This window comes from Hylobates moloch, unplaced genomic scaffold, assembly GCF_009828535.3.
Source record: "Hylobates moloch isolate HMO894 unplaced genomic scaffold, HMol_V3 SCAFFOLD_8, whole genome shotgun sequence".
NCBI lineage: Eukaryota > Metazoa > Chordata > Mammalia > Primates > Hylobatidae > Hylobates > Hylobates moloch.
This window is the reverse complement of record NW_026652283.1, coordinates 62836492-62851248: the sequence shown is the minus strand read 5'-3', so window position 1 is coordinate 62851248 and position 14757 is coordinate 62836492. Positions and strand designations below refer to the sequence as shown.

General features: G+C 40.3%; 1 protein-coding gene across 3 annotated transcripts in view; it reads left to right on the top strand.

Annotated features, from left to right (window-relative positions):
• Window positions 1–14757, top strand: part of MROH9 (maestro heat like repeat family member 9) — a 132704-nt gene that overhangs the window by 74601 nt on the left and 43346 nt on the right. For all 3 annotated transcript variants that reach the window (XM_058442825.1, XM_032159098.2, XM_058442826.1), the window contains 2 exons: window positions 2165–2302; window positions 4205–4378. In XM_058442825.1, the coding sequence (XP_058298808.1) occupies window positions 2165–2302; window positions 4205–4378 (312 nt within the window). The remainder of the gene's footprint in view (window positions 1–2164; window positions 2303–4204; window positions 4379–14757) is intronic.

Below are 14757 nucleotides of genomic sequence, written 5' to 3'. Positions count from 1 at the left end.
TTATTTTCTTACACCAACTTTCTTTAGCACTGTTTTATATTTTGTGATATTGTTTCTCTTAATTTCAGGATACAAATAATTTATGTTAGCATTTCTTTTTAAGTAAAATATTTAAAGTCAAATTATGCATTTACTTCCAACTATAGTATAAATATCTATGTTATACATAATTTTTATTGTTTTATATTTTGTTGTCATCCCACTGAGTATTTGAGTTCCTCTGTGGTTTAAGATTTTGATCCACAAATTAGGGGAAATTTCTCTTAAATTTGCAAGTGCTTTATAGGCTTTGTTTTTTTATTTAAAGTTTATTTTTGGTTTCTTCTTTTATTATATCACAAATTTTTGAATTGCTTTTTAATTGCTTTGCTTTAGAGAAGTTATTAATATTTTTTGACATGGTATCTAATTTTTGTGAAGGTTCTTTGAAAGTTTGAAAAGAAGATGTGATCTGTCTTCCTCTCTCATTCACTGTCTCTTTCACTCTCGCTCTCTTGCTCTGTCACTCCCTATCTTTCTCTGTACCTGATCTAAGGATATTTTAAATTCTTCCAAGGAAAACATGATTTTATAAAACTGTCATTTTTTTTTTTTTTTTTTTTGAGATGGAGTCTTGCTCCATCGCCCAGGCTAGAGTGCAGTGGCTAGATCTCGGCTCACTGCAAGCTCCGCCTCCCGGGTTCACTCCATTCTCCTGCCTCAGCCTCCTAAGTAGCTGGGACTACAGATGCCCACCACCACGCCCGACTAACTTTTTGTATTTTTTAGTAGAGATGGGGTTTCACCATGTTAGCCAGGATGGTCTCAAACTCCTGACCTCATGATCTGCCCACCTCGGCCTCCCAAAGTACTGGGATTACAGGCATGAGCCACCGCACCCGGCCAAAACCATCATTGTTTTTGAGAGATTTTAATCAGCATATTTGACTGTCAGTTATTAAATATATGAAGGCTCATGATACTCATGTCTTCACTTTGGGTATTATCTCTTAAAAACTAAACTTCCTCAAACTGGCCTGCAGGTTCTGTCCCACCTTCCATACTTGCCCTCAAGCCACCCCGCTGTCCAGTCTTCTGTTCCCTCTCCCCTCCTCTCACTCATCTTTCAGGTGCTCAAACACACCCTGCTTCATCTCCCTCAGGGCCTTTGCACGTGGTTCCCCATCCTTGAAGTTCTCCTCTCTAAACACTTCTTCTAGCTAATGCCAACTCACAAATCTAAATCTAAATATCACTCTTCATTCTAAATTGAATCTACATTACACAATGTAAATTCAATAGTCCCATAGATCAGGGGTCCCCAACTCCCTGGGCCACATACTGGTACTGGTCTATAGCCTATTTGGAACTGGGTTGCACAGGGGGAAGTGAGCAGCATGCGAGCATTACCACCTGAGCTCTGCCTCCTGTCAGATCAGCGGCGGCATTAGATTTTCATAGTAGCACAAACGTTATTGTGAACTGTGCATGCAAGGGATCTAGGTTGTAGGCTCTTTATGAGAATCTAAACTAATGCCTGATGATCTGAGGTAGAAGAGTTTTACACCCTGTCTCCCCAGCCATTCCTGGAAAAAAAAATGTCTTCCAAAAACTGGTCCCTGGTGCCAAAAATTTTGGGGACTTCTCCTGTAGATGCAGATGTGTTGTGACATCTGGTAGCTTTCTTTCCTAGTACTGACTAAAATTAGAAACTCTGTCTCATTAGAATAGTACATAGTATAGTATCAGTCTCTCTAGCTTGCCTGGAAGCTCCACAGGGTCGTGGGTTGCTACCGTTTTGCTCACCATCGTATTTCTATTTACTAGTGCAGTGCCTGGCCTGTAGTGGGTATCACCTCTTAGCATATGTAGACATACACTGTGAAGAAACTCACAACCCGACTACAATCAGCATGATGGGGAAATTTAAATTGGGTCACTCAGTTTCCAACAATGGAGGAAAATGTAAAATACATACACACACACACACAAAACGAAACAAAGCATCTATTTTTCTATCCTGATTGCTGTCTCTCCCCACTGCTGTGAGCACTGAAATATATGTATTTGATGTTTTAGTGAGATTTGCATTCTAGTTTTACCTAGAATATCTTCATTTTTATGACAGAAATCATGCAGTTTGGCCTCTACTTTGCTTATAAACTTATTAACTATTTTCTTTCAGCTTCTGAATAACTTCTTCAAGGACCGTTTACCAGAAGAATCTTTGGTCCTCTTCACAAACTGGATCAATGATTCCAATCCTGTAGTTAGCAAACTGATCCTTCATAGACTTGTCGACATGGCACCAGTTATCAATAAGGTATGTGTATGTGATTTGTGTCTGCCAGCATCATCAAAATCATAATCTGAGATTTTGATACCACTTAACATCTTCACTGACAAAGCGGTGATATTTTTCGGTCTCTATATAACTAAAACATATCAAAGCCTGCTGTTTTATTAACAAGGAAACTGAGTTGAATAGAAAGGATGTGTTAAGTTCATTTAGCGGCTTTATCGCCTTTTTTTTTTTTTTTTACAGAAAATCATTCATTGCACTCAGAATGTATTTATCCTTATTGCCCTAGACTTGTCTTACAGTCTAAACCATATACACATGATTTCCCCTCCAGCATGCACTCATGTGTACACACTAATTCCTATCTCAGAGCACTTGCTCAAGCTTTTTCTTCTACTCATGTTCCTACTTTACCTATACATATTACATTTTTCTCCTTTTTCAATGATCAGCCCAAGTCAAACTGCACTGAAAATTCTTATCTCTAGCAGCCTCACCCCTCTCAGAGCCATATCAATTATGAGCACTCATATTTTATACCAGTGTCAAAGCATAGTTCTTGAACCAGCAGTATCAGCATCACCTGGAGACTTGCTAGAAATGCAAATTGTGAGCCCCCACCCCAGTCCTATGGAATCAGAAATTCTGGGGTGGGCCCACCAGTCTGTGTTTTAAAGGTCCTCCAGGTGACTGCTATTCAAGTTAAAGTTGAGAACAACAATCTTATATTGTTTCCCACTGACTCATGTGAATACTTCTTACCTTCCACGTCGACTGAATTTAAGCATGTTCCATGTTCTGTAATTCTACACTCCAAAGTATCTTGCAAAATGCTGACAGTGCAAATGTTCTATAAATCATTACTTTTATAATACATCCAATAATAAATCCTTGTTTATCTATTGAGCATGGCCTCTGAGAACTGAAGCCTATCAGTGGACACCCGTTGTGCATTTAGAATGACATAAGCCATGGTCTGTTTACTTTAAATACATAATACAAGTTGATGGATTTACCAGTAGTGTACATTATCTTAGTAAGCAGGAAATTATTTATTGCTTTACCCATAGCTCTTCCCAATGTTATTAAAAACGGAAAGGAAAATTCTGTCAAGGCTTCCTAGGAGAGTGAAAGAAAAACAGTGGAAAGTGATCTGGGTTGAGATTTCATATACTGTCGGTAAAGACACAAATGGCCTCTGGCATTGACATAGTCCCTAGCTCTATTTTTTTCTCCTTAAAGCTATTATTTTGGCAAAATAATATTCATTCATTTCCTTTAGTCTTTTTCTCCTTGCCTTTCTTTCTCTCTGGTGTCTCCTTTTCATGTTTTTCCTTGCCTTCTATTCTCTTTGGTTCTGATGTACACTGACTCCCATGACCTGCCTGAGTGTCTCAGTAGCTCTCATGTCCAAATGGGTCACTATCATCTAATTTAGAGGTCATTCTGCCAGTAGTGTGTTAGTAAATGCTTGACAGCCAGGTCTCTGAAAATAAGGCCAATTCCCTGGTGTAAAGATCCTTATGATGGCTAATTTCAAGCTTTCAAAGGGACATCACTAACCATGGAACTGGGAAAAGATGCACAATAGCACATCATTATTTAATATTTCCACCAATCAGAAACAATGCCCATGAATAACCTCAAGAGCATAGGTAATAGTAAAATGTAGCGAAAGAATTAGGGAGTGATAATTTTTTAGTATTATCAGTTTCTATTTAATTTTAAATTTATATAATTTAATTTTCAATAATTAATTTTTTTAACAAAAAGTCAACATTTTTGAAAATTTGACAAGAGATTTTCGTGAGTCGGCTTCCACACACCATGATGTGCCGCCCAGACTCAAGGTATCCATATAAATGTCAGCTCAAGTCTCCTGCTAGTTCCTAAATCCCATCATTTTTTTCCTTTTATATGTAGACAGAAAATGTCAGCAGTTTATTAATAGCCATCCTGGATGCCTTCCTTTCCAAAGACGATACTGTTGTACTTCAGGCCTTGTTCACCCTTAGATGGCTTTTAAACGAACTGGACAAAGTGACCTACTCTTTGGGTACCAGAATTGGTTCCAGCTACTGTCCTCTGATGGATCATGTGAGTTACACAGTTAGATATGTGAGATCATTAGGTTTTGTGGTTCAGCTGAAACTCAAGTTGAGGCAATGATGTTAGGTCACAGAATAAGTCAACAGAAGATAGTCATTTTGTAAGAGGCCACCATTTCTTTTCCAGAGATAAAAATACTAGTTAGGTAAGTACTGGTCTTTTTTTTTTTTTAAAGTACACTGTGAGAACCTGGGGAAAAAAAGAATAATAATCAAGGAATAGCCTCTATCCTTGGATGAAATTGTAGCTTTGTGGCTATATACTGGTTAACCCTATATCTGGACTGCCTGGGTTCAAATCCCTCTTCCACCTCTTATTGGCTATGAAACACTGAGTAATTTCTTCAGTCTTTTGGTGTATCACTTTCTCCCCAACTATAAAACAGCAATAATAACATAAACAATATTAGGTTTATTATAAGAATTAGATTTGATATTTGCCGTGCCCCAAATAAATGTTTGTTATTATCATATAAAACTTGAATTTAAAAGTATTTTATCAGAAAGTTGTTCCTTCTGAAAATTCTCATTTTACATGGTAAATATGTTTCAGAAAAGTTGAATGAAAACTTTGGTATGCCATGGAGAATCTATGTATTTTTAAAGAACTCCACAATAAATTGTTTGTAAACCAGAGAATTATTTCAGAAGAAATTATCTTGCCAAAACTTCTAAGTTTTTAATCACTTATATTTCAATGAAGAAAAGCACAGTATTATGAAATTATGGAAAAAAAGTAGTGGCAAAAATGAATTTTATAAACACATAAACACATTAGAATAGTAATAATAATAGTAGTGGCTTAAAGGGGCGGGGCCAAGATGGTCAACTAGAAGCAGCAGCATCCGGAAGCTCCCATCACAAAGATGCAAATCCCAAACAGCATGCAAATCCTGCACTGGCAACTGAGGTATCCAGGTTCTGCCATCAGAACTGACTAGGCAGCAGGCATGACCCATGGAGAGGAAGGCAGAGCAGTGTGGTGTGGAGGCCTACCTGAGAGCCAAACGGGCCAGGGGAGCCCCCACCCCCAGCCAAGGGAGGCAGTGAGTGAGCATGCTACCCAGCCTGGGAAAACGTGCTTTTTCCGTGAGCCCACGCCACAAGGACCTAGGGTCCCAAACACGGAGCTGCACAGATTCTCAACAGCCACTAAGCTAGAATCTGTTTAAGACTGCTGAACTCCTGGGGGAGGGGTGACTGGCACAGCAGCTGTGGCTGCCTGCTGTCTAAGCCCTTTAAACTCCTTGGGGGAGGGCTGACAGCTGGCACTCAGACTGATAGCCACCTAACACACTAAGCCCCCAGGGTGGGGGAAGGGCAGCAGCCATCTCTATAGCTCCAGGCTATGCTTTTTCCCTGCTGGAGCCAGTGAGACTGGATGGCTTGATCCCAAGAGGTATCCCCCACAGCCTAACACACCAGCTGTGGCAGACTGTTGACCAGTGCCTCTTCAGGCTTGACCTGGACCCATCCCTCCTCGCTGGGGTCTTCCTGCAGGAAGTCTGACTACTCCAGCCAGGGGCTCAGGGACAGAACTCTGATCTCCTTAGGCCTGAACCCCTAGTGGGAGAGGTGGCCACAGTCTCTGCACACCAGCAGACATAGCCTTTCCTCCTACTAGTTTGGAGGAAGCAGGGCAGACCAGACAAGTGGACTTTCCCCCCAGCGAAGCACACCCCCTCCACCAAGGGACAGCCAAAGTGCTTTGTTAAGTGGGTCCTGCTCCCCATAAAACCCAGCCAGTTGAGGCCCTCCAAAAGGGGTCATCAGAAACCCTATACAGGAGCAATCCCACAGGCATCAGGTTGGTGCCCCTCGAGATCCCAGAGGAAGGAGCAGGCACCCATCTTTGCTGTTCTCCAGATTCCTAGAGTGACATCTCCAGACATGGGAGCAAATCAGATGAATAGGGCCTAAAGTGAGCCCCCAGAAAACTGCGGCAACCCTACAGAAGAGGGACCTGACCACTGCAAGAGAAACAAAGAAACAGAAATTAACAACAGCACCAACAACAAAAAAAGTCCCCACAAAAACCCTATTCAAATGTCAGCAGCCTCAAAGATCAATACTAGACAAACTCATGAAGATGGGAAAAAAATCAACAAAACAACACTGAAGGCCCAAAAGGCCAGAGTGCCTCTTCTCCTTCAAATGGTCACAGCACCTCCTCCAGCAAGGACGTAGAACTGGACGGAGGATGAGATGGATGAATTGACAGAAGTAGGCTTCAGAATGTGGGTAATAACAAACTCCTCTGAGCTAAAGGAGCATGTTCTAACCCAATGCAAAGAAGCTAAGAACCTAGATAAAAGGTTAGAGGAGCTGCTAACTAGAATAACCAGTTTAGAGAGGAAAATAAATGACCTGATGGAGCTGAAAAACACAGCACAAGAACTTTATGAAGCATACACAAGTATCAATAGCTGAATTGATGAAGCAGAAGAAACAATATCAGAGTTTGAAGACTATCTTGCTGAAATCAGACATGCAGACAGTATTAGAGAAAAAAGAATAAAAAGGAATGAGCAAAACCTCTGAGAAATAGGGGACAGATCAAAAAGACAGAAAATTAACAGGATATTGAGGACTTAAATTCAGCTATGGATCTAGTGGACCCAATAGACATATACAGAACTCTCCAACCCAAATCAACAGAATATGCATTCTTCTCAGTGCCACATGGCACTGATTCTAAAATAGACCACATAATTGGAGGTAAAACACTCCTCAGCAAATTCAAAAGAACTGAAATCGTAATACAGTCTCTAAAAACACAGTGCAATCACATTAGAACTCAGGATTAAGAAACTCACTCAAAAGCCCACAATTACATGGAAATTGAACAACCTGCTCCTGAATGACTCCTGGGTAAATAATGAAATTAAGGCAGAAATCAAGAAGTCTTTTGAAACCAATAAGAACAAAGAGACTACGTACCAGAATCTGTGGGACACAGCTACAGCAGTGTTGAGAGGGAAATTTATGGAACTAAATGCCCATGTCATAAAGCTAGAAATATCGGCCAGGAGCAGTGGCTGATGGCTGTAATCCCAGCACTTTGGAAGACTGAGGTGGGTGGATCACAAGGTCAAGAGTTCAAGACCAGCATGGCCAAGATGGTGAAACCCCGTCTCTACTAAAAATACAAAAATTAGTCTGCCGTGGTGGCACATGCCTGTAATCCCAGCTACTCAGAAGGCTGAGGCAGAGAATTGCTTAAACCCAGGAGGCGGAGGTTGCAGTCAGCCAAGATCACACCACTGCACTCCAGCCTGGGCGACAAAGCAAGACTCCATCAAAAAAAAAAAAAAAAAGCTAGAAATATCTCAAATCAGCATGCTAACATCACAATTAAAAGAGCTAGGGAAGCAGGAGCAAACAAATTCAAAATCTAGCAGAAAACAAGAAATAACTAAAATCAGAGCAGAACTGAAGGAAGTAAAGACACAAAAAACTCTTCAAAAAATCAACGAATCCAAGAGCTGGTTTGTTGAAAAAAATAACAAAATAGATAGACCACTAGCTAGACTAATATATAAAAAAAGAATGAAGAATTAAACAGACACAATAAAAAATGATAAGGGGGAAATCCACTGACCCCCCAGCACTGCAAAGTACCATCAGAGAACACTATAAACATCTATACACAAATAAACAGTAAAATCAAGAAGAAATGGATAAATTCCTGGACACATACACCCTCCCAAGACTAAGCCAGGAAGAAGTTGAATCCCTGAATAGACGAATAACAAGTTCTGAAATTGTGGCAGTAATTAATAGCCTACTGATAAAAAAAAAAAAAAAGCTCAGGACCAAGATTTCACAGCCAAATTCTACTAGACATACAAAGAAGAGCTGGTACCATTCCTTCTGAAAGTATTCCAAACAATTGAAAAGGAGGGACTTCTCCCTAATTCATTTTATGAGTCCAGCATCATTCTGATTCCAAAACCTGGCAGAGACACAACAAAAAATAAAACTTCAGACCAATATCCCTGATGAACATTGATGTGAAAATCCTCAATAAAATACTGGCAAAACAAATCCAGCAGCACATTCAAAAACTTATCCACCACGATCAGGTCGGCTTCATTCCCGGGATGCAAGCCTGGTTCAACATATACAAATCAACAAATGCAATCCATCACATAAACAGAACCAATGACAAAAACCACATGATCATCTCAATAGATGCCAAAAAGGCCTTCAGCAAAATTCAACATTCCTTCAAGTTAAAAACTCTCAATAAACCTGGTATTGTTGGAACATATTTCAAAATAATAAGAGCTATTTATGACAAACACACAGCCAATATCTTATTGAATGGGCAAAAACTGGAAGCATTCCCTTTGAAAACCAGCACAAGACAAAGATGCCCTCTCTCACCTCTCCTATGCATCATAGTATTGGAAGTTCCATTCAGGGCAATCAGGCAAGGGAAAAAAGTAAAGGGTACTCACATAGGAAGAGAGGAAGTCAAATTGTCTCTGTTTGTGGACATGATTCTATATTTAGAAAACCCCATCACCTCAGCCCCCAAACTCCTTAAGCTGATAAGCAACTTCACAAAGTCTCAGGATACAAAATTGATGTGCAAAAATCACAAGCATTTCTATACACCAACAATAGACAAGCAGAGAGCCAAATCATGAATGAACACTCATTCACAATTGCTACAAAAAGAATAAAATACCTAGGAATACAGCTAACAAGGGATGTGAAGGACTCTTCAAGGAGAACTACAAACCACTGCTCAAGGAAATCGGAGAGGACACAAACAAATGGAAAAACATTCCATCCTCATGGATAAAAAGAATGAATATCATTAAAATGGCCATACTGCCCAAGTAATTTATAGATTCAGTGCTATTCTCATCAAACTACCATTGACATTCTTCAGAGAATTAGAAAAAACTACTTTAAATTCCATATGGAACCAAAAAAGAGCCCATATAGCCAAGACAATCCTAAGCGCAAAGAACAAAGCTGAAGACATCATGGTACCTGACTTCAAACTATACTACAAGGCTACAGTATCCAAAACAACATGGTACTGGTACCAAAACAGATATATAGAACAACAAAACAGAACAGAAACCTCAGAAATAACACCACACATCTACAATCATCTGATCTTCAACAATCCTGCCAAAAGCAATCAGTAGGGAAAATATTCCCTATTTGATAAATGATCTGGGAAAACTGGCTAGCCATATGCAGAAAACTGAAACTGGACCCCCCCCTTACACATTATACAAAACTTAACTCAACATGGCTTAAAGACTTAAATATAAGACCTCAAACCATAAAAACTGTCGAAGAAAACCTAGGCAATAGAATTCAGGACATATGCATGGGCAAAGACTTCATTACAAAAACACCAAAAGCAATTGCAACAAAAGCAAAATTGACAAACAGGTTCTAATTAAATTAAACAGCTTCTGCACAACAAAAGAAACTATTATCAGGGTGAATAGGCAACCTACAGAATGGGAGAAAATTTTTGCAATCTACCCATCTGACAAAGATCTAATATCCAAAATCAACATGAAACTTAAATTTATAAGAAAAAAAAATACCCCATCAAAAAGTGGGCAAAGCATATGAACAGATACTTCTTAAAAGAAAACATTTACATGGCCAACAAACATATGAAAAAAAGTTCAACATCACTGATTAGAGAAATGCAAATCAAAATCACAATGAGATACCATCTCACACCAGTCAGAATGGTGATTACTAAAAAGTCAAAAAATAATAGATGCTTGTGAGGCTGTGGAGAAATAGGAATGCTTTTACACTGTTGGTGGGAATGTAAATTAGTTCAACCATTGTGGAATACACTATGGTGATTCCTCAAGGATCTAGAACCAGAAATACCATCTGACCCAGCAATCCCATCACTGGGTATATACCCAAAGGATTATAAATCATTCTGCTTTAAAGAGACATGCACATGTATGTTTATTGCAGCACTATTTACAGTAGCAAAGTCATGGAACCAACCCAAATGCCCATCAATGTTAGACTGGATAAAGAAAATGTGGAGGGTGGAGCCAAGATGGCCGAATAGGAACAGCTCCAGTATACAGCTCCCAGTATGAGTGACACAGAAGACAGGTGATTTCTGCATTTCCGTTTGAGGTACCGGGTTCATCTCACTAGGGAGTGCCAAACAGTGGGTGCAGGACACTCAGTGCAGCGCACTGTGCACGAGCCAAAGCAGGGCGAGGCACTGCCTCACTCCGGAAGCACAAGGGGTCAGGGAGTTCCCTTTCCTAGTCAAAGAAAGGGGTAACAGACGGCACCTGGAAAATCGGGTCAGTCCCACCCTAACACTGCGCTTTTCCAACGGGCTTGGAAAATGGCATACCAGGAGATTGTGTCCTGCACCTGGCTCGGAGGGTCCTATGCCCATGGAGTCTCACTGATTGCTTGCACAGCAGTCTGAGATCAAACTGCAAGGTGGCAGTGAGGCTGGGGGAGGGGCGCCCACCATTGCCCAGGCTTGCTTAGGTAAACAAAGCAGCCAGGAAGCTCGAACTGGGTGGAGTCCACCACAGCTCAAGGAGGCCTGCCTGCCTCTGTAGGCTCCACCTCTGGGGGCAGGGCACAGACAAAAATTCAGTAGGAACCACTGCAGACTTACATGTCCCTGTCTGACAGCTTTGAAGAGAGTAGTGGTTCTCCCAGCACGCAGCTGGAGATCTGAGAATGAACAGACTGCCTCCTAAAATGGGCCCCTGACCCCTGAGCAGCCTAACTGGGAGGCACCCCCCAGTAGGGACAGACTGACACCTCACTCGGTCAGGTACTCCTCTGAGACAAAACTTCCAGAGGAACTATCAGACAGCTGAATTTGTGGTCTCATGAAAATCCACTGTTCTGCAGCCACTGCTGCTGACACTCAGCCAAACAGGGTCTGGAGAGGACCTCTAGCAAATTCCAACAGACCTGCAGCTGAGGGTCCTGTCTGGTAGAAGGAAAACTAACAAACAGAAAGGACATCCACACCAAAAACCCATCTGTACATCACCATCATCAAAGACCAAAAGTAGATAAAACCACAAAGATGGGGAAAAAACAGAGTAGAAAACTGGAAACTCTAAAAAGCAGAGCATCTCTCCTCCTCCAAAGGAATGCAGTTCCTCACCAGCAATGGAACAAAGCTGAATGGAGAATGACTTTGATGAGTTGAGAGAAGAAGGCTTTAGACGATCAAACTACTCGGAGCTTCAGGAGGAAATTCAAAACAATAGCAAAGAAGTTAAAAACTTTGAAAAAAAATTAGATGAATGGATAACCAGAATAACCAATGAAGAGAAGGGCTTAAGGAGCTGATGGAGCTGAAAGCCAAGTTTCCAGAACTACAAGAAGATTGCAGAAGCCTCAATAGCCTATGCGATCAACTGGAAGAAAGGGTATCAGTGATGGAAGATGAAATGAATGAAATGAAGCAAGAAGGGAAGTTTAGAGAAAAAAGAATAAAAAGAAACAAACAAAGCCTCCAAGAAATTTGGGACTATGTGAAAAGACCAAACCTACTTTGGATTGGTGTACCTGAAAATGACGGGGAGAATGGAACCAAGTTGGAAAACACTCTGCAAGATATTATCCAGGAGAACTTCCCCAATCTAGCAAGGCAGGCCAACAATCAGATTCAGGAAATACAGAGAACGCCAGAAAAATACTCCTCGAGAAGAGCAACTCCAAGACACATAATTGTCAGATTCACCAAAGTTGAAATGGAGGAAAAAATGTTAAGGGCAGCCAGAGAGAAAGGTCGGGTTACCCACAAAGGGAAGCCCATCAGACTAACAGCTGATCTCTTGGCAGAAACTATACAAGCCAGAAGACAGTGGGGGCCGATATTCAACATTCTTAAAGAAAAGAATTTTCAACCCAGAATTTCCTATCCAGCCAAACTAAGCTTCATAAGTGAAGGAGAAATAAAATACTTTACAGACAAGCAAATGCTGAGTGATTTTGTTACCACCAGGCCTGCCCTAAAAGAGCTCCTGAAGGAAGCACTAAACATGGAAAGGAACAACCGGTACCAGCCACTGCAAAAACATGGCAAACTGTAAAGACCATCGAGGCTAGGAAGAAACTGCATCAACTAATGAGCAAAATAAACAACTAACATCATAATGACAGGATCAAATTCACACATAACAATATTAACTTTAAATGTAAATGGGCTAAATACACCAATTAAAAGACACAGACTGGCAAACAGGATAAGGAGTCAAGGCCCATCAGGGTGCTGTATTCAGGAAACCCATCTCACATGCAGAGACACACATAGACTCAAAATAAAGGGATGGAGGAAGATCTATCAAGCAAATGGAAAACAAAAAAAGGCAGGGGTTGCAATCCTAGTCTCTGATAAAATAGACTGTAAACCAACAAAGATCAAAAGAGACAAAGAAGGCCATTACATAATGGTAAAGGGATCAATTCATCAAGAAGAGCTAACTATCCTAAATATATATGCACCCAACACAGGAGCACCCAGATTCATAAAGCAAGTCCTGAGTGACCTACAAAGGGACTTAAACTCCCACACAATAATAGTGGGAGATTTTAACACCCCACTGTCAACATTAGACAGATCAAAGACAGAAAGTTAACAAGGATATCCAGGAATTGAACTCAGCTCTGCACAAAGTGGACCTAATAGACATATACAGAACTCTCCACCCCAAATCAACAGAATATACATTTTTTTCAGCACCACACCACACCTATTCCAAAATTGACCACATAGTTGGAAGTAAAGCTCTCCTCAGCAAATGTTAAAGAACAGAAATTATAACAAACTGTCTCTCAGACCACAGTGCAATCAAACTAGAATGCAGGATTAAGAAACTCACTCAAAACTGCTCAACTACATGGAAACTGAACAACCTGCTCCTGAATGACTATTGGGTACATAATGAAATGAAGGCAGAAATAAAGATGTTCTTTGAAACCAACGAGAACAAAGACACAACATACCAGAATCTCTGGGACACATTCAAAGCAGTGTGTAGAGGGAAATTTATAGCACTAAATGCCCACAAGAGAAAGCAGGAAAGATCCAAAATTGACACCCTAACATCACAATTAAAAGAACTAGAAAAGCAAGAGCAAATACATTCAAAAGCTAGCAGAAGGCTAGAAATAACTAAAATCAGAGTAGAACTGAAAGAAATAGAGACACAAAAAACCCTTCAAAAAATTAATGAATCCAGGAGCTGGTTTTTTGAAAAGATCAACAAAATTGATAGACCGCTAGCAAGACTAATGAAGAAGAAAAGAGAGAAGAATCAAATAGATGCAATAAAAAATGAAAAAGGGGATATCACCACCGATCCCACAGAAATACAATCTACCATCAGAGAATACTACAAACACCTCTACACAAATAAACTAGAAAATCTAGAAGAAATGGATAAATTCCTCAACAAATACATCCTTCCAAGTCTAAACCAGGAGGAAGTTGAATCTCTGAATAGACCAATAACAGGCTCTGAAATTGTGGCAATAATCAATAGCTTACCAACCAAAAAGAGTCCAGGACCTGATGGATTCATAGCCAAATTCTACCAGAGGTACAAGAAGGAACTGGTACCATTCCTTCTGAAACTATTCCAATCGATAGAAAAAGAGGGAATTCTCCCTAACACATTTTATGAAGCCAGCATCGTCCTGATACCAAAGCCTGGCAGAGACATAACCAAAAAAGAGAAATTCAGACCAATATCCTTGATGAACATTGATGCAAAAATCCTCAATAAAATACTGGCAAACCGAATCCAGCAACACATCAAAAAGCTTATCCACCATGATCAAGTGGGCTTCATCCCTGGGATGCAAGGCTGGTTCAACATACGCAAATCAATAAATGTAATCCAGCATATAAACAGAACCAAAGACAAAAACCACATGATTATCTCAATAGAGGCAGAAAAGGCCTTGCACAAAATTCAACAACCCTTCATGTTAAAAACTTTCAATAAATTAGGTATTGATGAGACATATCTCAAAATAATAAGAGCTATCTATGACAAACCCACAGCCAATATCATACTGAATGGGCAAAAACTGGAAGCATTCCCTTTGAAAACTGGCACAAGACAGGGATGCCCTCTCTCACCACTCCTATTCAAACAGTGCTGGAAGTTCTGGCCAGGGCAATCAGGCAGGAGAAGGAAATAAAGGGTATTCAATTAGGAAAACAGGAAGTCAAAATGTCCCTGTTTGCAGATGACATGATTGTATATCTAGAAAACCCCATTGTCTCAGCCCAAAATCTCCTTAAGCTGATTAGCAACTTCAGCAAAGTCTCAGGATACAAAATCAATGTACAAAAATCACAAG